The sequence below is a fragment of the Salmo salar genome, chromosome ssa06 (genome assembly GCF_905237065.1).
Source record: "Salmo salar chromosome ssa06, Ssal_v3.1, whole genome shotgun sequence".
NCBI classification, from domain to species: domain Eukaryota; kingdom Metazoa; phylum Chordata; class Actinopteri; order Salmoniformes; family Salmonidae; genus Salmo; species Salmo salar.
Genome location: NC_059447.1, coordinates 77,182,097 through 77,209,825, shown reverse-complemented (window position 1 = coordinate 77,209,825; position 27,729 = coordinate 77,182,097). Strand labels below are relative to the sequence as shown.

Below are 27,729 nucleotides of genomic sequence, written 5' to 3'. Positions count from 1 at the left end.
TGACAGTCATCCAATTAAATGGCACCGACCACCACTTGAATATGACCACATTAATGCCAAATCCCTGCATCACTAATACAGACTCTCATACATGTGAAGAAGGTCTTTAACTGCTGGTGAACTGGAGGATTCTCACCAAGGTGTCAGAAACTAGATAAAAACATGACCCCTTTGAGGAAGTGATGCTATAGTGGTGAATAGAGATGCTGCTGTATGGTGAGAAACTCATAGTGCTGAGACACTCTGACAGAGGAAAGAGACAGAAACAGAGGAGAGAGAGAGAGAGGAGGGGATCATGGCTCACATCCATCATTCATTTTTGGGATTGCTTGTGACCGTTTTGTACCTGCTAACAGGTAAGACAGAGGAGAGAGAGTAAGAATATGTCATTAGAGATCATAGAACACATTTATTTCACACGGCCAACCTAGTTCAGTTTACATTTTACTAATATTATGATGACATTTCTGTTGTGTAGCTGTTTACTCTTCACTATTGTATAGTAGACAGTATATTACACTATTATTCACACTGAAGAATATCAATAAGAATACGTATGAAATATAATGTCATCTGTATTACCAGTTAATAATTATCTGATGTCATACTCCTTCCAGGTGGCAGTGGAGAAACTCTCTCTATGTTCTCCAGAGTGGGAGATGATGTCAGTCTGCCGTGTAACAATGTGGTTTATCCAAACTGCTCCTCAACTACATGGAACTATAACAGAGCTGCAACTGCTATTGAACTAGTCGGTCTAGGGAAGGTGAAAAAACAACTCAACAACATAGCAGACAGACTGAGTTTAGGGTCTAACTGTTCTCTACATGTTAGTAATGTCAGAGCTGAGGATGCTGGACAATACACCTGTCAACAGTACCTTACAGAGACTGGACCAAGACATGGAGATGATGCCCCTGTTCATCTATCTGTTCTAACCAGTGAGTATTACTGTTTAAATCAGAGTTTAAATGTCACTGTGTACAAGTGTAGTACTTCTTGGGGCTATGTGGGACGCTAGCGTGCCACCCGTGGTGCACCCTATCAACAGCAGGTGCATTTCAAGAGCGGCAAATTTGAAACCAAATAAATGTCAAAATTCAAATTTTTCAAACATACAACTATCTTACAACCTTTGAAAGATAAACATCTCCTTAATCTAACCACGTTGTCCGATTTCAAAAAGGTTTTACGGCGAAAGCATAAAGTTAGATTATGTTAGGAGAGTACATTGACAATAGCTGTGTGTAATGTTTTGTCAATTCAAAGACAGGGTCACCAAAACCATAAAACCAGCTAAAATGATGCACTAACCTTTTACAATCTCCATCAGATGACACTCCTAGGACATTATGTTAGACAATGCATGCATTTTTAGTTCTATCAAGTTCATATTTATATCCAAAAACAGCGTTTTACTATGGCATTGATGTTGAGGAAATCGTTTCCCTCCAATAACCGGCAGTCAAGTCAGCACCACAAATTAAATAATTAAAATTAGAAAACATTGGTAAAATATTATATTGTCATTTAAAGAATTATAGATTTACATCTCTTGAACGCAATCAACTTGCCAGATTTAAAAATAACCTTACTGGGAAATCACACTTTGCAATAATCTGAGCACTGCGCCCAGAAAAATATGCTTTGCTATACAGACAAACGGCCATGTTGGAGAGATCTAAAATCGAAAATACAATGTAAATAATCCATTACCTTTGATTCTCTTCATCAGATGTCACTTCCCGGAATCCTAGGTCCATAACGAATGTAGTTTTGTTCAAAAAAGCTCATCATTTATATCCAAAAAGATCCGTGTTGTTAGCACATGATCTAAGCCAGCCGGACTTCTCGTCATGAACGAGGGGAAAAAATATATTTACGTTCGTTCAAACATGTCAAACGTTGTATAGCATAAATCATTAGTGCCTTTTTTAACCAGAACATTAATAATATTCAAGGTGGACGAATGCATTCTCTTTTATAACGTATTGGAACGAGGGTACCCAACATGAACTCGCGCGCCAGATTCTAATCGGCCATCACCGTTCCATGGCTCTTGTTCGGTCAGATCTCACAGTAAAAGACTCAAAACACTTTGTAAAGGCTGGTGACATCTAGTGGAAGCAATAGGAAGTGCCAAAACATTAATCAACCCCTGTGTGTTTCAATGGCATAGGCTTAAAGGTAATTCAACACATCAGGTATCCACTTCCTGTCAGAAAATGTCTCAGGGTTTTGCCTGCCAAATGAGTTCTGTTATACTCACAGACACCATTCAAACAGTTTTAGAAACTTTAGGGTGTTTTCTATCCATATATAATAAGTATATGCATATTCTAGTTACTGGGTAGGATTAGTAACCAGATTAAATCGGGTACGTTTTTTTATCCAGCCGTGAAAATACTGCCCCCTAGACCCAACAGGTTTTAATAATCATCTGTCATGTTTTTTATTTTTTATTTCACCTTTATTTAACCAGGTAGGCAAGTTGAGAACAAGTTCTCATTTACAATTGCGACCTGGCCAAGATAAAGCAAAGCAGTTCGACAACATACAAAAACACAGAGTTACACATGGAGTAAAACAACATACAATCAATGATGCAGTAGAAAAAAAAAAAATAAGACTATATACAATGTGAGCAAATGATGTGAGATAAGGGAGGTAAAGGCAAAAAAATGCCATGGTGGCAAAGTAAATAAAGTATAGCAAGAAAAACACTGGAATGGTAGATTTGTAGTTTGAAGAAAGTTCAAAGATAAAATATAAATAATATGGTGCAAAGGAGCAAAATAAATAAAATAAATAAATACAGTAGGGGAAGAGGTAGTAGTTTGGGCTAAATTATAGATGGGCTATGTACAGGTGCAGTGATCTGTGAGCTGCTCTGACAGCTGGTGCTTAATGCTAGTGAGGGAGATAAGTGTTTCCAGTTTCAGAGATTTTTGTGGTTCGTTCCAGTCATTGGCAGCAGAGAACTGGAAGGAGAGACGACCAAAGGAGGAGTTGGCTTTAGGGGTGACCAGAGAGATATACCTGCTGGAGCGCGTGCTACAGGTGGGTGCTGCTATGGTGACCAGTGAGCGGAGATAAGGGGGGACTTTACCTAGCAGAGTCTTGTAGATGACCTGGAGCCAATGTGTTTGGCGACGATTATGAAGCGAAGGCCAGCCAACGAGAGCGTACAGGTCGCAGTGGTGGGTAGTATATGGGGCTTTGGTGACAAATCGGATGGCACTGTGATAGACTGCATCCAGCTTGTTGAGTAGGGTATTGGAAGCTATTTTGTAAATGACATCGCCGAAGTCGAGGATTGGTAGGATGGTCAGTTTTACAAGGGTATGTTTGGCAGCATGAGTGAAGGATGCTTTGTTGCGAAATAGGAAGCCAATTCGAGATTTCACTTTGGATTGGAGATGATTGATGTGAGTCTGGAAGGAGAGTTTACAGTCTAACCAGACACCTAGGTATTTGTAGTTGTCCACAAATTCTAAGTTAGAACCGTCCAGAGAAGTGATGCTGGACAGGCGGGCAGGTGCAGGCAGCGATCGGTTGAAGAGCATGCATTTAGTTTTACTTGTGTTTAGGAGCAGTTGGAGACCACGGAAGGAGAGTTGAATGGCATTGAAGCTCGTCTGGAGGGTTGTTAACACAGTGTCCAAAGAAGGGCCAGAAGTGTACAGAATGGTGTCGTCTGCGTAGAGGTGGATCAGAGATTCACCAGCAGCAAGAGCGACATCATTTATGTATACAGAGAAAAGAGTTGGCCCAAGAATTGAACCCTGTGGTACCCCCATAGAGACTGCCAGAGGTCCAGACAGTAGGCCCTCAGATTTGACACACTGAACTCTGTCAGAGAAGTAGTTGGTGAACCAGGCGACGCAATCGTTTGAGAAACCAAGGCTACTGAGTCTGCCGATGAGGATGTGGTGATTAACAGAGTCAAAAGCTTTGGCCAGGTCAATGAATACGGCAGCACAGTATTGTTTCTTATCGATGGCGGTTACGATGTCGTTTAGGACCTTGAGCGTGGCTGAGGTGCACCCATGACCAGCTCTGAAACCAGATTGCATAGCGGAGAGGGTGCGGTGGGATTCGAAATGGTCGGTAATCTGTTTGTTGACTTGGCTTTCGAAGACCTTAGAAAGGCAGGGTAGGATGGATATAGGTCTGTAGCAATTAGGGTCAAGAGTGTCACCTCCTTTGAAGAGGGGGATGACAGCAGCTGCTTTCCAATCTATGGGAATCTCAGACGACACGAAAGAGAGGTTGAACATGCTAGTAATAGGGGTTGCAATAATTTCGGCAGATAATTTTAGAAAGAAAGGGTCCAGATTGTCAAGCCCAGCTGATTTGTAGGGGTCCAGATTTTGCAGCTCTTTCAGAACATCAGCTGAATGGATTTGGGAGAAGGAGAAATGGGGGAGGCTTGGGCGAGTAGCTGTGGGGGGTGCAGTGCTGTTGAATGCAGTAGGGGTGTGAAAACAGCCAACAAGTACTGTATACCCTTTTCTCTTTCTCAGTCTCCTCTACCACACCAGTGACAGATCTGAAGTCAAATGTAAATATGACATTAAGGTGTTCTCTGCTCACCTATATGGGACATGGAACATGCATCTCAGGAGTTAGTCTCAGCTGGGGGCCTAAAACAGGTACTAATGCCCAGGTCACACTGGATTCTTCCTGTGAAATCTCACTGACTGTGACACTCCAGAAGGAGGACAACAACAGGAAGTGGACGTGCACGCTGACTGAAAAAGGAAACGTGAAGATCTCGATTGACTTCCCCTCCACATTCTCAGGTATGTGTTCTTGTTATGCTCCTAGAATCTGTATAAGTTCACAAGATCTGTGATGATATTAAAGTTGAATATCAAACCTGATCCTTTATCCTGATATTAGTGATATTAGTGATTGATGATTAATTTGATTTGAATCCTACTGCTGTATCTGATGATGATGATGATGATGGGTTATTTAAATAAACTAACAGAGGATGTTCTCCTACTGAATTAGATATTGAAGAAAAGACCACTGATAATGATGATGTCATCTCCACTGTCCCAGGTAAAATACTCCCATCTGTATGATGTGTACAGATGTAGTAAAAGTTTTATCTTTCCTCTGGATACATAGAACTGGGTACTGTGTTTTCCCATGCTGTGTCAGGGTTTGAGACTGGGTCCAGAAAGACACTTGATTTGATGTTTTTCAGACAGTTCTGATGTAACTAGTGTAATGCCTGTCAAGACAACCACCAGTACTACGCAGCAGTATAAGACTGGTCATGTAAAAACACCCCCAAATATATTTATACTGCTTGTCTAGTGCTCTAGAGATTGGAGAAAGATTTAGCAGATTGCAGTAGAGAAAACTCTACAGGCAACAGAGTGAGTGACTGGATGTGGATCCATTCTCATCTGTGATGTCACCATTATTCACCAATGAAAAGTGGTCACTCTGTTTGTTTTCAACTACTATCCAGGAAGTACAGCCTCTATTACAAGACCAGCCTTGTCAACCACCTCCCCATCTTCTGCTGGTCTTGTATTGAATACTATTTCCCTTCTCAGTTGTATTGTAGATAGTATGAGTGGTACATCATGGGGCTAAAGTCAGATGTATTACCTTGGTCAACACAAAGCATATGCTTACTTATGTTTTGATTTTTACATTTGCTGTGGTGCACTTCCCACTTCTCTCTTGCCATGTGAATATCTGCTTGTCTGTGTAACTCTGACATCCCATGCCAATGCTAAACTTTAATGACATTAAAGTGAATGTCAAACCTGATCCTTTCTCCTGATATCAGTGATGAGTGAACAAACGTACTGCTCTCTACTGTATGTGTCTGATGATGAAGAGTTATTTTAAAGAGGATGTTTTTCTCCTCCTGAACTAGATATTATAGACAAGGGCACTGAAGATGTTGGTGACGTCACCTTCAACGCCTCAGGTTAAAAAAAACTCTGAAATAGTACATCTTCCATGTGCCATCTGGATACATAAATGAGTACTGTTCCGGTAAAGTAGTATTTCCCAAATGTTGGGTCAGTGCTGGTCCCTCATTCTTCAGACTGGGTTATAAAAATTGTATCCACCAAAGTCAAGACACTTGAATGAATACTTGTCAGATGGTTCTGATGGGACAACTCTGAATCCTGTTAAGACAACCACTCAGGAGCAGTCTAAGACTGGTAACATAACAGCCCCAAACATATTTATAGGAAGAACTACTTGTCTAGTGATTCAGAGATTGGAGTAGAGAAAACTCGACAGGCAACACAGAGTCAGTGGATGTGGATCTATTCTGAACTGTGATGTCACCATTATTCACCAATGAAAAGTGGTCACCTTGTTTGTTTTTAACTACTATGCAGGAAGTACATAGTCTGAGTACCAGTCTCTTTAGCTAATGTTCCACTCCTTGTCATTGCCAAAGAGACTGGCCTTTTGGGAATATCAACATTCAATAGAGTACCACAGTATGAGTCATAATACCCATTAAACCTAGTGGTCAAACACGGAAATGGTTCCAATCCTTTTTCCACCATTCATTTCTCCCATAGGGGATTTTAGATACACTTCAAATAAGGGCTGTGTTTCGTGTAGGCTTACCCTGGCATGATTTTTTGATAACCGTGTAAATCTCTCTCAGACAAGGTGACTTTAAATCAAATCAATTTTTATTGGTCACATACACATGGTTAGCAGATGTTAATGCGAATGTAGCGAAACGCTTGTGCTTCTAGTTCCGACAGTGCCGTAATATCTAACAAGAGCCTAACAAATGTAAAGGGAGGAATAAGAATATGTACATATAAATATATGGATGAGCGATGGCTGTGCGGCATAGGCAAGATGCAGTAGATGGTATAGAATACAGTATATACATATGATATGAATAATGTAGGATATGTAGACATTATTCAAGTGGCATTATTTAAAGTGACTAGTGATACCTTTATTAAATCACTTTATTAAATGTATTAAAGTGGCCAGAGATTTGAGTCTGTATGTTGGCAGCAGCCACTCTATGTTAGTGATAGCTGTTTAACAGTCTGATGGCCTTGAGATAGAAGCTGTTTTTCAGACTCTCACGCCTAGCTTTTATGTACCTGTACTGATGATAGTGGGGTGAACATGCAGTGACTCGGGTGGTTGTTGTTCTTGATGTTCTTTTTGGCCTTCCTGTGACATCGGGTGCTGTAAGTGTCCTGGAGGGCAGGTAGTTTGCCCCATGTGATGCGTTGTGCAGACCTCACTACCCTCTGGAGAGCCTTACGGTTGTTGGCAGTGCAATTGCCGTACCAGGTGGTGATACAGCCCGACAGGATGCTTTCAATTGTGCATCTGTAAAAGTTTATGAGGGTTTTTGGTGACAAGCCAAATTTCTTCAGCCTCCTGAGGTTGAAGAGGCACTGTTGCGCCTTCTTCACCACGCTGTCTGTGAGGGTGGACCATTTCAGTTTGTCCGTGATGTGAACGTTGAGGAACTTAAAACTTTCCACCATCTCCACTACTGTCCCGTCGATGTGGATGGGGGGATGCTCCCTCTGCTGTTTCCTGAGTCCATGATCATTTCCAATTTTTGTTGACGTTGAGTGAGAGGTTATTTTCCTGACACCACACTCCGAGGGCCCTCACCTCCTCCCTGTAGGCCGTCTCGTTATGGTTGGTAATCAAGCCCACTACTGTAGTGTCGTCTGCAAACTTCATGATTGAGTTGGAGGCGTGCATGGCCACGTAGCCATGGGTGAATAGGGAATACAGGAGAGAGCTGAGAACACACCCTTGTGGGGCCCCAGTGTTGAGGATCAGCGGGATGGAGATGTTGTTTGCTACCCTCAACCACCTGAGGGCGGCCCGTCAGGAAGTCCAGGACCCAGTTGCACAGAGTGGGGTTGAGACCCAGGGTCTCAAGCTTAATGACGAGTTTGGAGGGTACTATGGTGTTAAATGCTGAGCTGTAGTCAATGAACAGCATTCTTACATAGGTATTCCACTTGTCCAGATGGGATAGGGCAGTGTGCAGTGTGATAGCGATTGCATCGTCTGTAGACCTATTGGGGCAGTAAGCAAATTGGAGGAGGTCTAGCTTATCAGGTAGGGTGGAGGTGATATGATCCTTGACTAGTCTCTCAAAGCACTTCATGATGACAGAAGTGAGTGCTACAGGGCGATAGTCATTTAGTTCAGTTACCTTTGCTTTCTTGCGAACAGGAACAATGGTGGCCATCTTGAAGCATGTGGGCACAGCAGACTGGGATAGCGATTGATTGAATATGTCCGTAAACACACCAGCCAGTTGGTCTGTGAATGCTCTGAGGACGCAGCTAGGGATGCCATCTTGGCCGGCAGCCTTGCGAGGGTTAACACGTTTAAATGTTTTACTCACGTTGGCTGCAGTGAAGGAGAGCCCGCAGGTTTTGGTAGCGGGCTGTGTTAGTGGCACTGTTTTGTCCTCAAAGTGAGCAAAGAAGTTTAATTTGTCTGGGAGCAAGACATCGATGTCTGCAACAGGGCTGGTTTTCTTTTTGTAATCTGTGATTGACTGTAGACCCTGCCATATACGTCTCGTGTTTGAGCCGTTGAATTGTGACTCTACTTTGTCTCTATACTGACGCTATGCTTGTTTGATTGCAGAGGGAATAGCTACACTGTTTGTATTTGGTCATATTTCCAGTCACCTTGCCATGATTAAAAGCGGTGGTTTGAGCTTTCAGTTTTGCGTGAATGCTGCCATCAATCCACGATTTCTGGTTAGGGAAGATTTTAATAGTCACAGTGGGTACAACATCATCGATGCACTTGCTAATAAACTCGCTCACGGAGTCAGCGTTTATGTCAAAGTTGTTGTCTGAGGCTACCCAGAACATATCCCAGTCCACGTGATTGAAGCAATCTTGAAGCGTGGAATCCGATTGGTTAGACCAGTGTAGACCTGAGCATGGGCGTTTCCTGTTTCAGTTTCTGTCGATAGGCTGGGAGCAACAAAATGGAGTCATGGTCAGATTTGCCAAAAGGAGGGTGTAGGAGGGCTTTGTATGCATCATGGAAGTTAGAGTAGTAATGGTCCAGAATTCTACCAGCTCGTGTCACGCATTCGATATGCTGATAGAATTTAGGAAGCCTTGGTCTCAGATTAGCTTTGTTAAAATCCCCAGCTACAATAATTGCAGCCTCAGGATATATGGTTTCCAGATTACATAGAGTCCAGAGGAGTTTTTTCAGGGCCGTCAAGGTATCTGCTTGGGGGGATATACACGGCTGTGACTTTAATCAAAGAGAATTCTCTTGGTAGATAATGCGGTCAGCATTTGATTGTAAGGAATTCTAGGTCAGGTGAAATAAAGGACTTGAGTTCCTGGATGTTGTTATGATTACACCATGAGTCATTAATCAAAAGACATCCACCCCCGCCCTTCTTCTTACCAGAGAGATGTTTGTTTCTGTCAGCGCGATGCGTGAAGAATCCGGGTGGCTGTACCGATTCTGACAACATATCCCATGTTTCCGTGAAACAGAGAATGTTACAATCTCTGATGTCTCTCTGGAAGGCAACTTGTGCCCTAATTTCATCCACCTTGTTGTCTAGAGATTGGACATTGGCGTGTAATATGCTCGGAAGCGGTGGATGGTGTGCTCACCTTCTAAGTCTGACCAGTAGGCCGCTCCATCTGCCTCTCCTGCTGTGACCGCGTTGTTTTGGGTCGGCCTCTGGGATTAGATCCCATGTCCAGGGTGGAGGTCCGAACAAAGGATCCACTTCGGGAAAGTCGTATTCCTGGTTGTAATTATCTCATTTACAGTTGAAGTCGGAAGTTTACATACACTTAGGTTGGAGTCATTAAAACTTGTTTTTCAACCACTCCACAAATTTCTTATTAACAATCTATAGTTTGTCAGTTAGGACATCTACTTTGTGCATGACACAAGACATTTTTCCCAAAATTGTTTACAGAGTATTTCACTTATCCTCTCTAGGGTAGGGGGCAGTATTTGCACGGCCGGATAAAAAAACGTACCCGATTCGAACCTGGTTATTACTACTGCCCAGAAACTAGAATATGCATATAATTATTGGCTTTGGATAGAAAACACCCGAAACTTTCTAAAACTGTTTGAATGGTGTCTGTGAGTATAACAGAACTCATATGGCAGGCAAAAACCTGAGAAGATTCCTTACAGGAAGTGGCCTGTCTGACCATTTCTTGGGCTTCTACACGCTCTTTATTGAAAACTGAGGATCTCTGCTGTAACGTGACACTTCCTACGGCTCCCATAGGCTCTCAGAAGGCGGCAAACCGCTGAATGATGTCTTTGCAGGCTCTGGCTGAAAAACAGTAGCGCATTTGGATAATGGTCGATCAGAGAACAATGAGACTGAGGCGCGTGCACGAGGCGACACCATGTTTTTTTTTTTTTGTCTTTGAACTAAAACTTTTTTTACGAGAAAAATCGCATAAAAATTGATTTTAAACAGCGGTTGACATGCTTCGAAGTACGGTAATGGAATATTTAGAATTTTTGTCACGAAACGCGTCGGGCGCGTCACCCTTCATCACCCTTCGGATAGTGTCTTGAACGCACGAACAAAACAGAGGATATTTGAACATAACTATGGATTATTTTGAACCAAACCAACATTTGTTATTGAAGTAGAAGTCCTGGGAGTGCATTCTGACGAAGAACAACAAAGGTCATCAAATTTTTCTAATAGTAAATCGGAGTTTGGTGAGGGCCAAACTTGGTGGGTGTCTAAATAGCTAGCCCATGATGGCTGGGCTATCTACTCAGAATATTGCAAAATGTGCTTTTGCCGAAAAGCTATTTTAAAATCGGACATAACGATTGCATAAAGGAGTTCTGTATCTATAATTCTTAAAATAATTGTTATGTTTTTTGTGAACGTTTATCGTGAGTAATTTAGTAAATTCACCGGAAGTTTGCGGTGGCTATGCTAGTTCTTGGGTATGCTAATGTCCTAGGATTGTCATCTGATGAAGATCATCAAAGGTTAGTGCTGCATTTATCTGTGGTTTTGTTTTTTGTGACATTATATGCTAGCTTGAAAAATGGGTGTCTGATTATTTCTGGCTGGGTACTCTGCTGACATAATCTAATGTTTTGCTTTCGTGGTAAAGCCTTTTTGAAATCGGACAGTGTGGTTAGATTAACATCAGAAGCCTCCTCCCTAAGATTGTTTTATTCACTGCTTTAGCACACTCTGCCAACCCTGATGTCCTAGCTGTGTCTGAATCCTGGCTAAGGAAGGCCACCAAAAATTCTGAAATTTCCATCCCCAACTACAAAATTTCCGCCAAGATAGAACTGCCAAAGGGGGTGTAGTTCCAATCTACTGCAGAGATAGCCTACAGAGTTCTGTTATGCTATCCAGGTCTGTGCCCAAACAGTTTGAGCTTCTACTTTTAAAAATCCACCTTTCAAAAGATCGACGGCCTAATACTACCCTTTATATGGGACAAAAAGCCCCCCAGGATGTGAAAACAGCTTTTGCAGAGGCCCAAACCAGACGGCGGTCTAGCTCTACCGGATTTCAGAATCTATTATTGGGCCGCTAACCTTAGGATCATTCACTACTGGTTGCAGAGCAGAGAGATATTCCCACCCCCAATTTGGTTAGAGACGGAGGCTGCCTCGTCTATACCGGCATCATTGTCTTCCCTCGCTCACTCCTCCGTTACAGGCCCTTACTCCTCCTTCAGCAAAAATATGTGTCAAAATAATATTGAAGTTCTGGAATCAATTTAGGCGCCACTTTGGGTTTCAAACAACCTCTTCTTTTTGCTCCGGTAGCCTCAAACCCAGCTTTTCCCCGATCTATGGTTGATGGGGCTTTCTCAACATGGTCTAGTGTCGGTATTAAAAGATTCAGAGATCTGTATATTAACAATACATTTAGTACGTTTGAACAATTATCAGCTAAATTTGGTCTCCCCAGACATAATTTTTTTAGGTTCTTACAAGTCCGGAGTTACATCCGCAGCATAGATCCAGGATTCCCCACCCTTCCTGGTGAAACCCAGTTCGACACATTTCGTGTCACACTTCCTACTCTGAAAGGCACCAAGTCAATAATCTATAGTCAAATTTGCTCAGTACAAGTCATCTCATTAAACAGTATTAAATCCTCATGGGAGGAGGAACTGGGTGAGGAAATATCTGATGAACTATGGGAAGGGGCACTCAAAAGGGTACATAGCTCTTCTATTTGCTCTCGACACGGCCTCATTCAATGCAAACTCATTCATAGGGCCCACTGGACCAAAGCAAGATTATCCAACATTTACAAGGATGTGAACCCTAATTGTGTACGATGTAATCAGTCTCCTGCTAATCATGTACACATGTTTTGGTGTTGCCCATCTCTTGTTGGTTTCTGGAAAGACATCTTTAACACACTCTCAGAATTAAGCGGCACACATATTCGAGCCAGACCCTTTTATTGCATTATTTGGGGTTTCCTTACCCACAATACAATTGACCAAAATGCATAAGGATGTAATATGGAAGCATATTGACCTCATTCCATCAGTAGAAGATGCCTGCTTATTCTTTAAAAGTGCTTTCCTCACCATCTTAAATAAGCATGCCCCATTCAAAAAAATGTAGAACTAAGAACAGATATAGCCCTTGGTTCACTCCAAACTTGACTGCCCTTGACCAGCACAAAAACATCCTGTGGCGTACTGCAATAACATTGAATAGCCCCCGCGATATGCAACTTTTCAGGGAAGTTAGGAACAATATACAAAGGCAGTTAGGAAAGCAAAGGCTAGCTTTTTCAAAGAGAAATTTGCATCCAGTAGCACAAACTCCAAAAAGTTCTGTGACACTGTAAAGTCCATGGAGAATAAGAGCACCTCCACCCAGCTGCCCACTGCGCTGAGGATAGGAAACACTGTCACCACCAATAAATCTATGATAATCGAGAATTACAATTAGCATTTTTCTACAGCTGGCCATGCTTTCCACCTGGCTACCCCTACCAACAGGTCTGCACCCCCCACAGAAACTTGCCCAAGCCTCCCCATTTCTCCTTCATTTGCAAACTGGTTTCTGAGCTGGTCATGGGTGCACCTCAGCCACGCTCAAGGTCCTAAACTATATCATACCCGCCATCGATAAAAGACAATACTGTGCAGACGTCTTCATCGACCTGGACAAGGCTTTCGACTCTGTCAATCACCACATTCTTATCGGCAGACTCAACAGCATTGGTTTCTCAAATGACTGCCTTGCCTGGTTCTCCAACTACTTCTCAGATAGAGTTCAGTTTGTCAAATTGGAGGGCCTGTTGTCCAGACCTCTGGCAGTCTCTATGGGGGTGCCACAGGGTTCAATTCTCAGGCCAACTCTTTTCTCTTTATACATCAATGATGTTGCTCTTGCTGCTGGTTATTCTCTGATCCACCTCTACGCAGACGACACCATTCTGTATACTTCTGGCCCTTCTTTGGACACTGTGCTAACTAACATTCAGACGAGCTTCAATGCCATACAACTCTCTTTCCGTGGCCTCCAACTACTCTTAAATACAATTAAAACTAAATGCATGCTCTTCAACCGATCGCTGCCCGCACCTGCCCGCCCGTCCAGAATCACTACTCTGAACAGTTCTGACTTAGAATATGTGGACAACTACAAATACCTAGGTGTCTGGTTAGACTGTAAACTCTCCTTCCAGACTCCAATCCAAAATGACATCTAGAATCGGCTTCTTATATCGCAACAAAGCATCCTTCGCTCATGCTGCCAAACATACACTCGTTAAACTGACTATCCTACCAATCCTTGACTTCGGAGATGTAATTTACAAAATAGCCTCCAATACTCTACTCAGCAAATTGGATGCAGTCTATCACAGTGCCATCCGTTTTGTCACCAAAGCCCCATATACTACCCACCACTGCGACCTGTATGCTCTCGTTGGCTGGCCCTCACTTCATATTAGTTGCCAAACCCACTGTCTCCAGGTCATCTATACGTCTTTTCTAGGTAAAGCCCCGCCTTATCTCAGCACACTGGTCACCATAGCAGCACCCACCCATAGCACGCGCTCCAGCAGGTATATTTCCCTGGTCACCCCCAAAGCCAACTCCTCCTTTATCCACCTTTCCTTCCAGTTCTCTGCTGCCAACGGCTGGAACAAATTGCAAAAATCACTGAAGCTGGAGACTTATATCTCCCTCACTAACTTGAATTATCAGCTGTCAGAGCAGCTTACTGATCATTGCACCTGTACACAGCCCATCTGTAAATAGCCCACCCAACTCCTTATCCCCATAGTTATTTTTTCTTCTCCTTTGCACCCCAGTACTTCTCCTTGCACATTCATCTTCTGCACATCTATCACTCCAGTGTTTAATTGCTAAAGTGTAATTATTTTTCCACTATGGCCTATTTATTGCCTTACCTCCCTAATCTTACTACATTTGCACACACTGTATATCGATTTTTCTATTGTGTTATTGACTATGTTTGCTTATCCCATGTGTAACTCTGTGTTGTTTGTGTCACACTGCTTTGCTCTATCTTGGCCAGGTCACAGTTGTAAATGAGAACTTGTTCTCAACTGGCCTACCTGGTTAAATAAATTAGAAATAAATAAATTAATTAAAAAACATTAATTATTCTAGCCCAGGTGCAATTGAGATACAATTAGATGGCAGCACATGCAGTTTAGAGTGATCAAATTTAGGAGTGATCCAGTGAACTCTTGCATATCTGAAGAAGTTTTAAACTCTAACTGTTTTAAAGTCACCATTGGCCTCATAGTGAAATCCCTGAGTGGTTTCCTTCCTCCCCGGCAACCGAGTTAGGAAAGACGCCTGTATTTTTGTAGTGACTGGGTTTATTGATACACCATCTAAAGTGTAATTATTAACTTCATCATGCTCAAAGGGATATTCGATGTCTGCTTTTTTTTACCCCTCTACCAATAGGTGCCCTTCTTTGCGAGATATTGGAAAACCACCCTGGTCTTATGGTTGAATCTGTGTTTAAAATTCACTGCTCGACTGAGGGACCTTACAGATAATTGCATGTGTGAGGTACAGAGATGAGGTAGTCATTCAAAATGCATGTTAAAACACTGTTATTGCACACAGAGTGAGTCCATGCAACTTATGTGACTTGTTAAGCACATTTTTACTCCTGAACTTATTTCGGCTTGCCGTAACAAAGGTGTGGAATACTTATTGGCTCAAAACATTTCAGCTCATCGCTTTTAATTAAATTGTAAAAATTCTGAAAACATCATTTCACTTTGACATAATGAGGTAATGTGTGTAGGCCAGTGACACAAAATCTCAACTTAATCCATATTAAATTCAGGCTGTAACAACAAAATGTGGAAAAAGTCAAGGGGTGTGAATACTTTCTGAAGACACTGTAAAGAACTGAAAATGTCTGTCTCAAGCTTCACGTCACTCACCAGTAGTGATGGGAAAACAAAGCTTCCTGAAGCATTGAGGTTTTCCAGCCAAATGTGTTGAAAATAGGTTCAGTACTCGAGGCTTTGACCAACAGTGTACACTATTGGCACCTGCTGGTCCAAATAATTTAGAGCAGTCAAATTATTACAGATACACGTGGTCTGTGGTTGTGAGACGTACTGCCATCCATGTGGTCTGTGGTTGTGAGACGCACTGCCAAATTCTCTAAAACGATGTTGGAGACGGCTTATGGTAGAGAAATTAACATTTAATTCTCTGGCAATAGCTCTGGTGGACATTCCTGCAGTCAGCATGCTAATTCATGCTCCATCAAAACTTGAGATTGTGGCATTGTGGCATCAGTGGCATTGTGTTGTAGTTTTATTTTAAAAAGGCCTTTTATTTTCCCCAGCACAAGGTGCACCTTTGAAATGATAATTCTGTTTAATCAGCTTTTTGATGTGCCACACCTCTCAGGTGGATGGATTATCTTGGCAAAGGAGAAATGCATACTAACAGGGACGTAAACAAATTTGTGCACAACATTTCAGAGAAATAAGCTTTTTTTGCATTTGGAACATTTCTGGGATCTTTTATTTCAGCTCATGAAACATGGGACCAACACTTTACATGTTTTGTTGATATTTTTGTTCAGCATAGTTCTTAATTGCTTTTATACAGCAGTGCATTCTGACGACATGAATTTAAATAGATTTAACCTAGTTCATATAGTTGGCAGAAATGATAAAGGATTAAATATAGACATCCCCCGGCTAAAGGAGAAGGGTTATGGTAAAATAAGTCTATGTTGCTAAAACCATCTAGGTAGCTAGCTAGCTAGCTAGATAGCTTCTTTGCAAAGAAAACTAGCCTAGTATTCATGACATGTAAGTATCAGACGGCTACTAGGATAGTATTTTATACAAGACAAAAGACCAAATGCATAAATAAGCCAACATATATTAGTTAAATAAAATATTGAACAGTAAATGAACATGTTCAATAAATATTTCTTTTTGGATCAAGGTAGCTAGTAGCTAGCTAGCTGACAGCAAAGGTGTCAGCTAGAGATGATGTGCAGGAGTTTGATGGAATTTGTAGTCTTGAATGATGTCTATTTTGATGCTAATTAGCATTTTTTAATCTGAGAGTAAATAGTGCTGAATATAGTGACCTGTATAAAAGACACCTGGGTGCCAGAAATCTTTCTGATTGAAAGGGGGTCAAATACTAATTTCCCTCATTAAAATGCAAATAATTTTATAACATTTTTGACATGCGTTTTTCAGTTTTTTTGTTGTTGTTATTCTGTCTCTCACTGTTCAAATAAACCTACCATTAAAATTAGAGACTGATCATTTCTTTGTCAGTGGGCAAACGTACAAAATCAGCAGGAGATGAAATACTTTTTTTCCCTCACTGTAGCTAGCTAGCTATGAACATCAAGCAACCTAAACCTCATAACTGTGATCATACTGTAGCCACCATTTGTGAATGTGTTGAGTAAATTAAATTGTGAAATTTGTCCACCAAAGGATAGAAATCACCAGTAACAAACATTATAACATTGTAAATAATACACTAAGCATGAATTTCCCATGTAATATGCTGCCAAATGGACTACGGTATCTTAACATTATGATTCTCATATTATAGTTTATGGCTTTTTCATTATACTGTTGTCATGACATTGTTATACACTACATGACTAAACGTATGTGGACACCAGTTCGTCAAACATCTCATTCCAAACGCATTGGAATGAGATGTCCCACCCCCACTTTGCTGCTTTAAAAGCCTCCACTATAGCCTCCACTGGGAAGGCTTTCCACTAGAAGTTGGAACATTGCTGCGGGGAATTTCTTCCATTCAGCCACAAGAGCATTAGTGGGTCGGTCACTGATGTTGGGCGATTAGGCCTGGCTTGCAGTCGGCGTACCAATTCATCCCAAAGGTGTTCAATGGGGTTGTGGTCAAGGCTCTGTGCAGGCCAGTCAAGTTCTTCCACACCGATCTCGACAAACCACTTCTGAATGGACGTCGCTGTGTGCACGGGGGCATTGTCATGCTGAAACAGGAAAGAGTCTTCCCCAAACTGTTGCCACAAAGTTGGAAGCACAGAATAATCTAGAATGTCATTGTATGCTGTCATTGTAGCGTTTACATTTCCCTTCACTGGAACTAAAAAAAAAACAGCCCCAGACCATTATTCCTCCTCCACCAAACTTTACAGTTGGCGCTATGCATTGGGGCAGGTGGCGTTCTCCTGGGATCCGCCAAACCCAGATTTGTCCATTGGACTGCCAGATGGTGAAGCATGATTCATCACTCCAGAGAACACGTTTCCACTGTTCGAGAGTCCAATTGTGGCAAGCTTTACACCATTCCAGTCAAAGTTTGGCAATGTGAATTGTGATGTTAAGCTTGTGTGCAGCTGCTCGGTCATGGAAACCCATTTCATGAAGTTCTTGTGCTGATGTTTCTTACAGAGGCAGTATGGAACTCGGTAGCCAGTGTTAGACGATTTTTACCCACGACGCGCTTCAGCACTCGGCGTCTCCGTTCTGTGAGCTTGTGTGGCCATCTGCTTCATGCTGAGGCGTTGCTGCTCCTAGAGGTTTCCACTTCACAATAACAGCACAGTTGACCAGGGCAGCTCTAGCAGGGCATGAATTTGAAGAACTTAATAGTTGGAAAGATGGCATCCTATGACTGTGCCACGTTGAAAGTCCCTGAGCTCTTCAGTAGGGCCATTCTACTGCCAATGTTTTACTTTGGAGTCTGCATGGCTGTGTGCTCGATTTTATACACCTGTCAGCAACGGGTGTGGCTGAACTTACTTACTTGAATAGGTTCACGTCTACGCCCACAAAGCGGACAATCTTTTGAGCGAAGAGCTGCCATTTCATAAACTGTTAACTCATTTTTCTTGCACTCTGACAGGTAAATATTTAGCCTATAGTCCTAATATTTAGCTAATGAATGGCCTAAAATCTAGATAATATTTTGCTTTTTACTTCAGCTACACATCACTTGCCACTCTCTTCCAGCTGTTTCCATGCGCACCAGGCTACTCAAGCTTCTCCAGAATAGGCCATTCCTCTTCTTGTGAAATCCCAGGAAAAGTTATAGGCTACAAAAGCTATAGGACATTTATTTGTATCATTGTTTTTACTATAAAGCAGGCTTGCTCTTGCAAATTACTGAATGTAAAACAGGCCTACAGCATAGAAAATGCATGTTGATGTCACACCCTGACCGTAGAGAGCCTGTTTATTTCTCTATTTGGTTAGGTCAGGGTGTGATTTGGGTGGGCATTCTAGATTATGTATTTCTTTGTTGGCCTGATATGGTTCCCAACCAGAGGCAGCTGTCTTTCGTTGTCTCTGATTGGGGATCATATTTAGGCAGCCTTTTCCCTCTGGGGTTTTGTGGGATCTTGTTTTTGTGTAGCTGCCTGTGAGCAGCCCAGAACGTCACATTTCGTTTTTTGGTGAGTTTTATCTTAATTAAAAGATGTGGAATTCCATGCACGCTGTGCTTTGGTTTATTTATGATCGGGAGTTTGAAGACAGTGAGCGTGACAGTTGAGGAGAGAAAGTGCATTGGTGTGATCACTTTTGGCCAGTCATGATAACATTGTTGCACTGATGCATTGCAAATAGTTTCACAGGACATACAGAAATGTGCAGAGTGAAAAAGATGAACCAAAGGAATTAACAACCATCAGAAAAATGGTTCACTTGCAAAACCACTTGAACAACGATGAAACGACATACTGTAAAAGATGAGCAGGCTAAATGGCATTTGATGTTGAATTGTTACATTTAAATACACATTACTATATTCTGTTTCGTTAGTCCTTCATGTGCATTGAAGTATTATTTGCAGTTGTCACTATGACAATGAACACACCATGAAAGCACTGAATGGTCTGAACCAGTATCTGTGTGTTGAGAGACCTTGTGAGAGGTCTTGTTTTTATAGGCAGCTCTGCAGTAGGATGTGTTGATCAGTCGACTGACAGGAGTAGGACTGTAGAACGATACATGATCAACTTTCCTCTAGTGTGGATGCTCACCAACGTTCTATAGTTATGTAGCCTATAGTTTATCATCGTTAGTTATTGACTTGGTGGACGGCCCAGACCTTAACTCTGACACAACACAACTAACGGTAGTATCTCAACAGAACTACATTATCAATACTTGAATGAAATAAATATAAAATTACACACACACACACTTGTTTTCTTGACTTTAATGCTCTATAAATTGACTCTTTCAAATGATTTACTCTGGCCAGTTTGCTACCAGCGCGCTGCAGTAGGGAAGTAAAGCGGAAGTCGAATCCATCAGTATGTATTTTAGTTTAAGAATTTTAGTTTGAGAATGTACAAACCTAAAATGGTTGCTTAGCAACCCGATACCAACTGTGTTCTGTGGAGGAAAAAATTGGAGTTCCAATATTTGCATAATCATTGTGATTGTAGTATAGCTGTGAGGGCAATATAATCAGGATCAAATTCTGTCCTCCTCAAGCTCATTAATGATAGAATGTTCATATTTGAAGATGGCATATGACATGGAGTACAGGGAGTGGATTAGCTAAGGAGACTGTACTCAGGCTAGGGAGTACAGCTTCTACTGCAAGACCAGCCTTGTCAGCCACCTTTCTGTTACTGGCCCAAAGCTCTTATCCACTAAGCTATCTGCCGCCTCTACTTCACACTTCTCTCTTCCTGTGTGAATTTCTGCTTGTTTGAGAAACGCGGATCTCTTTTCTGCTAAATGACGTGCAACTAAAACAACTCTGCATCCCCTCTCTGGTTCTCAACTAAACCAGACCCCTCTTGTTATGTCAGTAACTGAGCTAACAAGTTTTAGATAAGTAGTTAGTAATCATGGCTGAATACCGACAGGGCACGTGCACAGGAGCCCTGACCTTCAGGGAGCCCCCATTCATTTTGTTAGTCATTCTCACTCAGATATCCTACTAACATGGCATGTCATTATAAAATGTGTAGATTTGTAGCTGAAAAAAATTCTCTCCACCCCATGGCAAAATGGGTAAAATTGCAGAAGATTTGCTGTAAAATGGACAGAAATTGTTAAAGGTGCTAAATGCAGCTGTTTTTATTTCAAAATCAAATAATTTATGGGTAACAAGTATGTACCTTACTGTGATTTGTTTAAAAATAAAAAAAGCGTTTTGCAAAGAGCAATTTCTCAAGCAACAATTTTGTAAAGACTATCTGGAAGTGGTGTGAGAGGGAAGGGGCAAACGGAAAAACGTCTAATATGAGCAGAAAGATTTGGAACTCTGTCTATGAACTATTTTACAGCATGGTGATGTCACTATGGAAGGCTAAAACTCCATCCCACCAAACACAGGTAGAAATTTAAGGCTGTCTTAAATTTTAATAATAATACATTTTACACACCAGATACAAACAAACATACGAACAACAACTTACAAACAACGACTACATCTCATCTGTTAATTAAAACACTATCCCATGGTTGTTCAATGAACCATAAATAATGAATGAACATGCACCTATGGAACGGTCGTTAAGACACTAACAGCTTACAGACGGTAGGCAATTAAGGTCACAGTTATGAAAAATGAGGACACTAAAGAGGCCTTTCTACTGACTCTGAAAACCACCAAAAGAAAGATGCCCAGGCTCCCTGCTCATCTACATGAACATGCCTTAGGCATTCTGCAAGGAGGCATGAGGACTACAGATGTGGCCAGGGCAATAAATTGCAATGTCCATACTGTGAGATGCCTAAGACAGCACTACAGGGAGACAGGACGGTCAGCTGATCGTCCTCACAGTGGCAGACCACGTGTAACAACACCTGCACAAGATGGTTACATTGGAACATCACACCTGCGGGACAAGTACAGGATGGCAACAACAACTGCCCGAGTTAGACCAGGAACGCACAATCCCTCCATCAGTGCTCAGACTGTCCGCAATAGGCTGAGAGAGCCTGGACTGAGGGCTTGTAGGCCTGTTGTAAGGTAGGTCCTCACCAGACTTCACCGGCAACCAAGTCGCCTATGGGCACAAAGCCACCGTCGCTGGACCAGATTGGACTGTCAAAAAGTGCTCTTCACTGACAAGTCGTGGTTTTGTCTCACCAGGGGTGATGGTCAGATTTGCATTGATCATCGAAGGAATGAGCGTTACACCGAGGCCTGTACTCTGGAGCGGGATTGATTTGGAGGTGGAGGTTCCGTCATGGTCTGGGGCGGTGTGTCACAGCATCATCAGACTGAGCTTGTTGTCATTGTAGGCAATCTCAAGGCTGTGCGTTACAGGGAAGACATCCTCCTCCTTCATGTGGTACCCTTCCTGCAGGCACATCCTGACATGACCCTCCAGCATGACAATGCCACCAGCCATACTGCACGTTCTGTGCGTGATTTCCTGTAAGACAGGAATGTCAGTGTTCTGCCATGGCCAGCGAAGAGCCCAGATCTCAATCGCATTGAGCACGTCTGGGACCTGTTGGATCGGAGGTTGAAAGCTAGGGCCAATCCCCCCAGAAATGTCCGGGAACTTGCAGGTGCCTTGGTGGAAGAGTGGGGTAACATCTCACAGCAAAAACTGGCAAATCTGGTGCAGTCCATGAGGAGGAGATGCACTGCAGTACTTAATGCAGCTGGTGGCCACACCAGATACTGACTGTTACTTTTGATTTTGACCCCCCCTTCGATCAGGGACACATTATTCCATTTCTGTTAGTCACATGTCTGTGGAACTTGTTCAGTTTATGTCTCAGTTGTTGAATCTTATGTTCATAGAAATATTTACACATGTCAAGTGTGCTGTAAATAAACGCAGTTGATAGTGAGGACGTTTCTTTTTTTGCTGAGTTTATATAAAACACAGGAAATCACGTTTTTGACTGCACTGGGCCTTTAAAACGGCAACATTTTCTCAACACCCCACAGCAAACTGTGTAAAATTGCAGGAAATTAACTTTAAAACGTAAATGTTTCTCTCCACCTTTAGGAGGGGGACCTGCTCTAAGGTCCCCCACTAACCAGACCCTTCTCCCCTCTCTGGTCATCTCAGGTTCTCAGAAGGTCATCCTCACGGTGTCTGTAGGAGTGGCTGTGGTAGCAGCGGTGTGTGTCACTGCTGCTGTCATCATAGTACGCAGGAGGAGAGACAGTAAGGACTTACATTTGTCTTTGAGTTTAATGGAGGGCATGAATTACACAGTAATACATGGAGCCAGCCAGTTGTTTCATTGAAATTCTTCTGATTTCTTTTATTTGTTCTTGTCAGAGAATCAAGTGCCAACTGATAACAGCATTGTGAGTGAACTGTGACTTAATAAACAGTTAGTGTATTATACTATTGTTAAAGTAAAATAACTAAAAGGTTCCACTATAATTCTATTGTTTTGAATCCATTACCTTTGATACTAATTACAGGGTCTGAATGCAGTAAACCACTCCACCCAACCAACCAATGAGGTTAGTGCATCAATATCCTAATGTAATTTGAAACATGATTAATATGAAACATCATTTAACCCAGTTGTTATCATGCAATCAGACTAATGTCCAGTTTAAATGATTCATGTTTCAATAACAATTTTGATCCTTGTAGAGTCAACCTGCTGACAGAATCACCTATTCCTCCATTGACCACTTCAATCAAAATCCCCTTCAGAGAGATGACGTAAGTGAAGCTATACTGAACATATTGTAATAATATGACTCTCCCTTCTATACACTGTTTAACTTCTCTAGGGTAGGGGGCAGTATTTTCACAGCCGGATGAAAAACGTACCCAAATTAAACGGCCTACACCTCGGGCCCAGGAACTAGAATATGCATATTATTAGTAGATTTCTATAGAAAACACTCTGATGTTTCTAAAACGGTTTGAATGATGTCTGTGAGTATAACAGAACTCATATGGCAGGCAAAACCCTGAGAAACATCTAACCAGGAAGTGGGAAATCTGGTGCTTGTAGTCCTTTCAAGTCATTGTCTATCTAACACACAGTGACTTAGGGTTCGTTTTGGTTGTTTTTGTAAAGTGTTCTCTTTTTGAATTAAAATTCTAATGATGAACACATCCTCTGCCGCACCTTGGTCTAATTCTGACGACGGCTGTTACAGCACCAATGTAAAAGGCTGTTTTTGGATATAAATATCAACTTGAATGAACCAAAAATGTATGTATTGTGTAACATGATGTCCTAGGAGTGTCATCTAGGAGCGTCCCACCTCCCCAAGAGAGGTTAAAGCCTTTCCTTTGTTGTGTGTGTGTTGTCTCTGTAGGCCCAAGGTGAAGATGCAGTGATGTATGCCTCTGTTATGCCCTCTACTGGCAGAGGGAGAGAGACAGAGAACCCTGCTGACCCCAGCTCCCTCTACTCCACTGTCAACAAACCTCAGGGAGTCAAGACATCAACATGAAGACTATTCTCATTCACACCCTAATCCAGACTTAATATGGTTCTAGGAACAGAGATTTTTGTGCTATTAAAAGGGGCAATCTGCACTAGTTACATCCATTTCTAGACGTATAAATGAATGATATGCACCCATTGATTCTTGAAAAATAAAACATAGAAATGCCTCATGAGTTTAGTTAAACTGTCATAACCCATCAGAACCCAAAATATATGCTTGTTTTACTCCAATGTTTGTAAACAAATGAAATGTAAACAAACACACTGTATAGCTCAAAACATGGTTTAAACTATAATGTTGATATCATGGACAGCCAGTCATTGCATCTTTAGCTCTGTCTAGGAGAGTGGTTCGCCAGCCCCATCCCTCAGCTTTTCAGCAAAACAGTGGCGGAGAGTGTGATTGGTTAATGTTTCAACTGCTGATTGCCGCTTTAAGATGTGTATATTTTATTGATATAGACCAATGAGTTAGGAGACAGGAAAAGTGGAAGCGTTTGAGAGTGAGAACTGCACGCTTCAGATTCAAATTCATGCTGACTGATAGCCTAGGCTATACAGTAATATACTGTATATGCACATATAAAATATTACTGCCCAATATTACACACTACTATCCAGGGTGTACAGCTTCTACTGTAAGACCAGAGTGTGGCTATTTTGCAAGAATCTCACATGTAAAATATTGTTTTGGTTACTACATGATTCCATATGTGTTATTTCGTAGGTTTGATGTCTTCACTATTATTCTACAATGTAGAAAATATTCAAAATAAGGAAAAACCCTTGAATGAGTAGGTGTGTCCAAACTTCTGACTGGTGCTGTATGTGAATGAGTTTGCCAAAATATCTAAAAATAGGTTCATTATGAGGTATTGTGAGAATATATATATTTTTTTTAATCCATTTTGAATTCAGGCTGTAAAAAAACCAAATGTGGAAAAGGTGAAGGGGTATGAATAATTTATGAAGGTACTGTAGAAATACATGCTCTGTGTATTGACCAAGGTAATACACCTGACCCTGGCCCAATGCTGTACCACTCATACAATCTACCATAGAACTGAAATAGTATAATATACAATACCAGAATAAGGTGGGGAAGCTGGTCCTGCAGTTGAGGCCTTCATCCCTGGATAGTAATAGAAAACATACAAGATTAGCAGAGGTGAGTCCAGCATGACAGAACAGTACACAACATATTTACTAACTCACTCTGTAAAGTTAGAGGGAAAAGTCTAAAGTTTTCCTCCACTGTAATCTCTCAAAGACTTGTCTCTCTAGACAAGCAAAAGTTCCTACAAATATGTATGGGGCTGTTTTGATGTTACCAGTGTTAGGCAGCTGATGAGAACTGTCTGAAAAACAGCAATTCAAGTGTCTTGACGTCAGTATGGCAAAATGGCACAACCTAGTCTGAATCCATTAGCGGGACCAGCCCTGACCCAACATTTGGGAAACTACTTTAGAGGAACAGTAATCATGTCTATGTATCCAGATGGCACATGGAAGATGTCTGCAGTGCACACATCATACAGCTGGGAGGTTTTTATTTAACCTGGGACCATGAAGAGGAAATCAATGAAGGTCTTCACTGCTCCCTCACTTGTCAGTCACTTCCTGTTGTTGTCCACAGTCAGAGTGATGTCACAGCCAGACGTCTGTGTGATCTGATATTTGGAGTTTCTCTGCAGCCAGGGCCGGCCCACTCATTAGGCAGGATTAGGTGGCCAAGAAGCACCTCCAACAACACATAAAACCTCTCATAATTCTGCCCCAAAACAACAACAATCTCTCTCAACCAGTGACATATGGGATTTTTAGGTGAGCGCTGATGCCGCACTGTGATAAGCAGTGCCCACGTTGTCAAAGGCAAAAAATATAAAATATTTCACTTGTCCCTTCCCAGCGTGCCTTTCCAAGGTGCTGCGGCGCTCCACCAACTTTCCATCCCAAAAATGATCCATCACCTCCCGAGTGGCACAGCGGTCTAAGGCACTGCAGTGCTAGAGTCTTACTGGGAGTCCCATAGGACAGGGGAGGGTTTGGGCGGGGGGGGCTGTACTTGGCTCATCACGTCCTTGCAACTCCTTGTGGCGGCTGACCCTGGTCGCCAGTTGAACGGTGTTTCCTCCGACACATTGGTGCGGCTGGCTTCCAGGTTAAGCTGACGGGTGTTAAGGAGCGCGGTTAGGCGGGTCAGGACGCATGACCCCACCTTCGGGGAGTTGCAGCGATGAGACAAGATCGAAATTGTGGATCATTTTATCTGCTAACATAAATCGTGTAGCAGATATAGCATATGGGAGAACGATGTGGCCTTTTCTGTAACCTACAGGCTGGAGATAAAATGTATGACAATGTAATGAGATGGACACTTTTTACATCATGGAGGTTTCTCCGAACAAATAGCCTCACCTAAATGGCACCCAATCAAATAAAAAATGTGCTGACTTGTTAACCAATAACATATCCTCAAAACAGGACAGGTCAAAGTAAAATGACAATATGGAATGAACAATCAGGTTACTCACAACTGCTGAACAGAAGTTTCACCCTCGAGGGCTAAAATGTCATGATCAGTGATTTCATATCTGTATACATCAATGTTTGACGAGCTGATCATAGTGAGAAAAAAATATTTCTGCATTTCCCGCTGTGTAAACACATTTCAACTAGGCTCAGGATAATTCCTGAAAAATGTGGGTACCTGACATCCAGAGCATAAATAGAGAAATTGATTATATTCTTGGAGAATATTCTGAAAATACAACTGGTTTGATCTGGGAAAAGATATGCCCGAGGCTACAGGGGACAGGAAGAGGATGGGGTCATACAGAGGTCAAACCAAGAGGGTGGATGGATGTTACCCCACAGAACTGTAATGATCATTGAATCATTCTATTGCTATGGGTTAACTGTGTCCAACAAGTAGGGACAAGGGACTAATAGAGGATCCCACTTCCCTTTAACTAGTTACATGGCACCACCTAGTGGTGAAACTCACTGGTACGTCTGTCAGAGTATAATGTGATTGGTTTGGTTCCTTATGATCTTGAAGACACAACACTGGAGGCTACAACTCTCAAAGACACACCTGTACTACAGTGGAAGAGATTCTACTACCCCATTAATACATAATGAATCATTACCTGATGATCTTGTAGAAGACACGCTCCAGACGTCCATCTTGTGAGAGTTGTGTCCGTCAGTTATGAGGCACTCTGGGGTTCTGTAGCAACGTGTAGAGATGTACTCTGTGTAGGGCGGGAGTAAACACTCTAACACGAGCCAAAGTCCCCCAGCTTCAGAGTGTCCTTCTGTTTAGGGGAGAAGACACAGGATACTACTACTGTGTGTGTTATACTGTCTGTTATGTTCCTCAGTTTCTGTGGTGTGGTTTGTGTATTTTCATGTATGCATTTCAGGAAATGGATTCCTGAAATTCTCTACAAGCAGCTGATTGGTTAGCCCCATTGATGATTGGAGAGCTGACCCCGCCCCTCGTCAGGACGCAGCTGTCTCCAATTACTAACTCCTTCTGAAGCTTTATAAGCCAGTGTTCTGTTGCTCAGAAGAAGATGTTTGCGGAGAGGAGGCTAATGGCTGAGGGTTATAGCATGTTGGTTGTTTCTAAGAGATTTGGTATGTACTCCGTTCGTTGTTGCGAGGGTGCTGATTGGTTGTGTCAATAGGACGCCGTGTTTTGATTATTGAAATTGTTTATTCTGTTTCATTTGTTCCCAGGGGGGAAGGCACCTAGGGAGTGCTTAGGCAAGAGGCCTGCAGGAATACATTACCCGTAGTAGTTTACT

At 42.1% G+C, this 27,729-nt stretch overlaps 1 protein-coding gene and 1 long non-coding RNA gene across 2 annotated transcripts in view; one reads left to right on the top strand and one right to left on the bottom strand.

The window, feature by feature from the left end:
- Positions 1–27,410, bottom strand: part of LOC123743493 (uncharacterized) — a 30,393-nt gene extending 2,983 nt beyond the window's left edge. Inside the window, exons 1-2 of the long non-coding RNA XR_006770325.1 lie at positions 27,067–27,410; positions 25,002–25,046 (exon numbers count right to left, since the gene is read on the bottom strand). This is a non-coding gene — a long non-coding RNA (uncharacterized lncRNA). The remainder of the gene's footprint in view (positions 1–25,001; positions 25,047–27,066) is intronic.
- On the top strand, positions 248–24,614 carry LOC123743492 (uncharacterized). The gene is made up of 10 exons (XM_045721018.1): positions 248–356; positions 618–941; positions 2,965–3,060; positions 4,527–4,805; positions 5,020–5,070; positions 22,558–22,656; positions 22,774–22,802; positions 22,923–22,964; positions 23,101–23,172; positions 23,781–24,614. The coding sequence occupies exons 1-10, from the start codon at positions 296–298 to the stop codon at positions 23,916–23,918; spliced, it is 1,191 nt and encodes a 396-aa protein (XP_045576974.1). The 5' UTR covers positions 248–295; the 3' UTR covers positions 23,919–24,614.
- Positions 27,411–27,729: the final 319 nt, after the last annotated feature.

What these genes read in the sequence shown, in the direction of transcription:
- LOC123743492 (XM_045721018.1), top strand. Translation starts at nt 296, where the DNA reads ATGGCTCACATCCATCATTCATTTTTGGGATTGCTTGTGACCGTTTTG. An exon ending in TGCTGGAGCGCGTGCTACAG is followed by an intron (nt 3,061 to 4,526) that starts GTGGGTGCTGCT and finishes TCTCTTTCTCAG; the next exon opens with TCTCCTCTACCACACCAGTG. An exon ending in TGCCAACTGATAACAGCATT is followed by an intron (nt 22,803 to 22,922) that starts GTGAGTGAACTG and finishes TACTAATTACAG; the next exon opens with GGTCTGAATGCAGTAAACCA.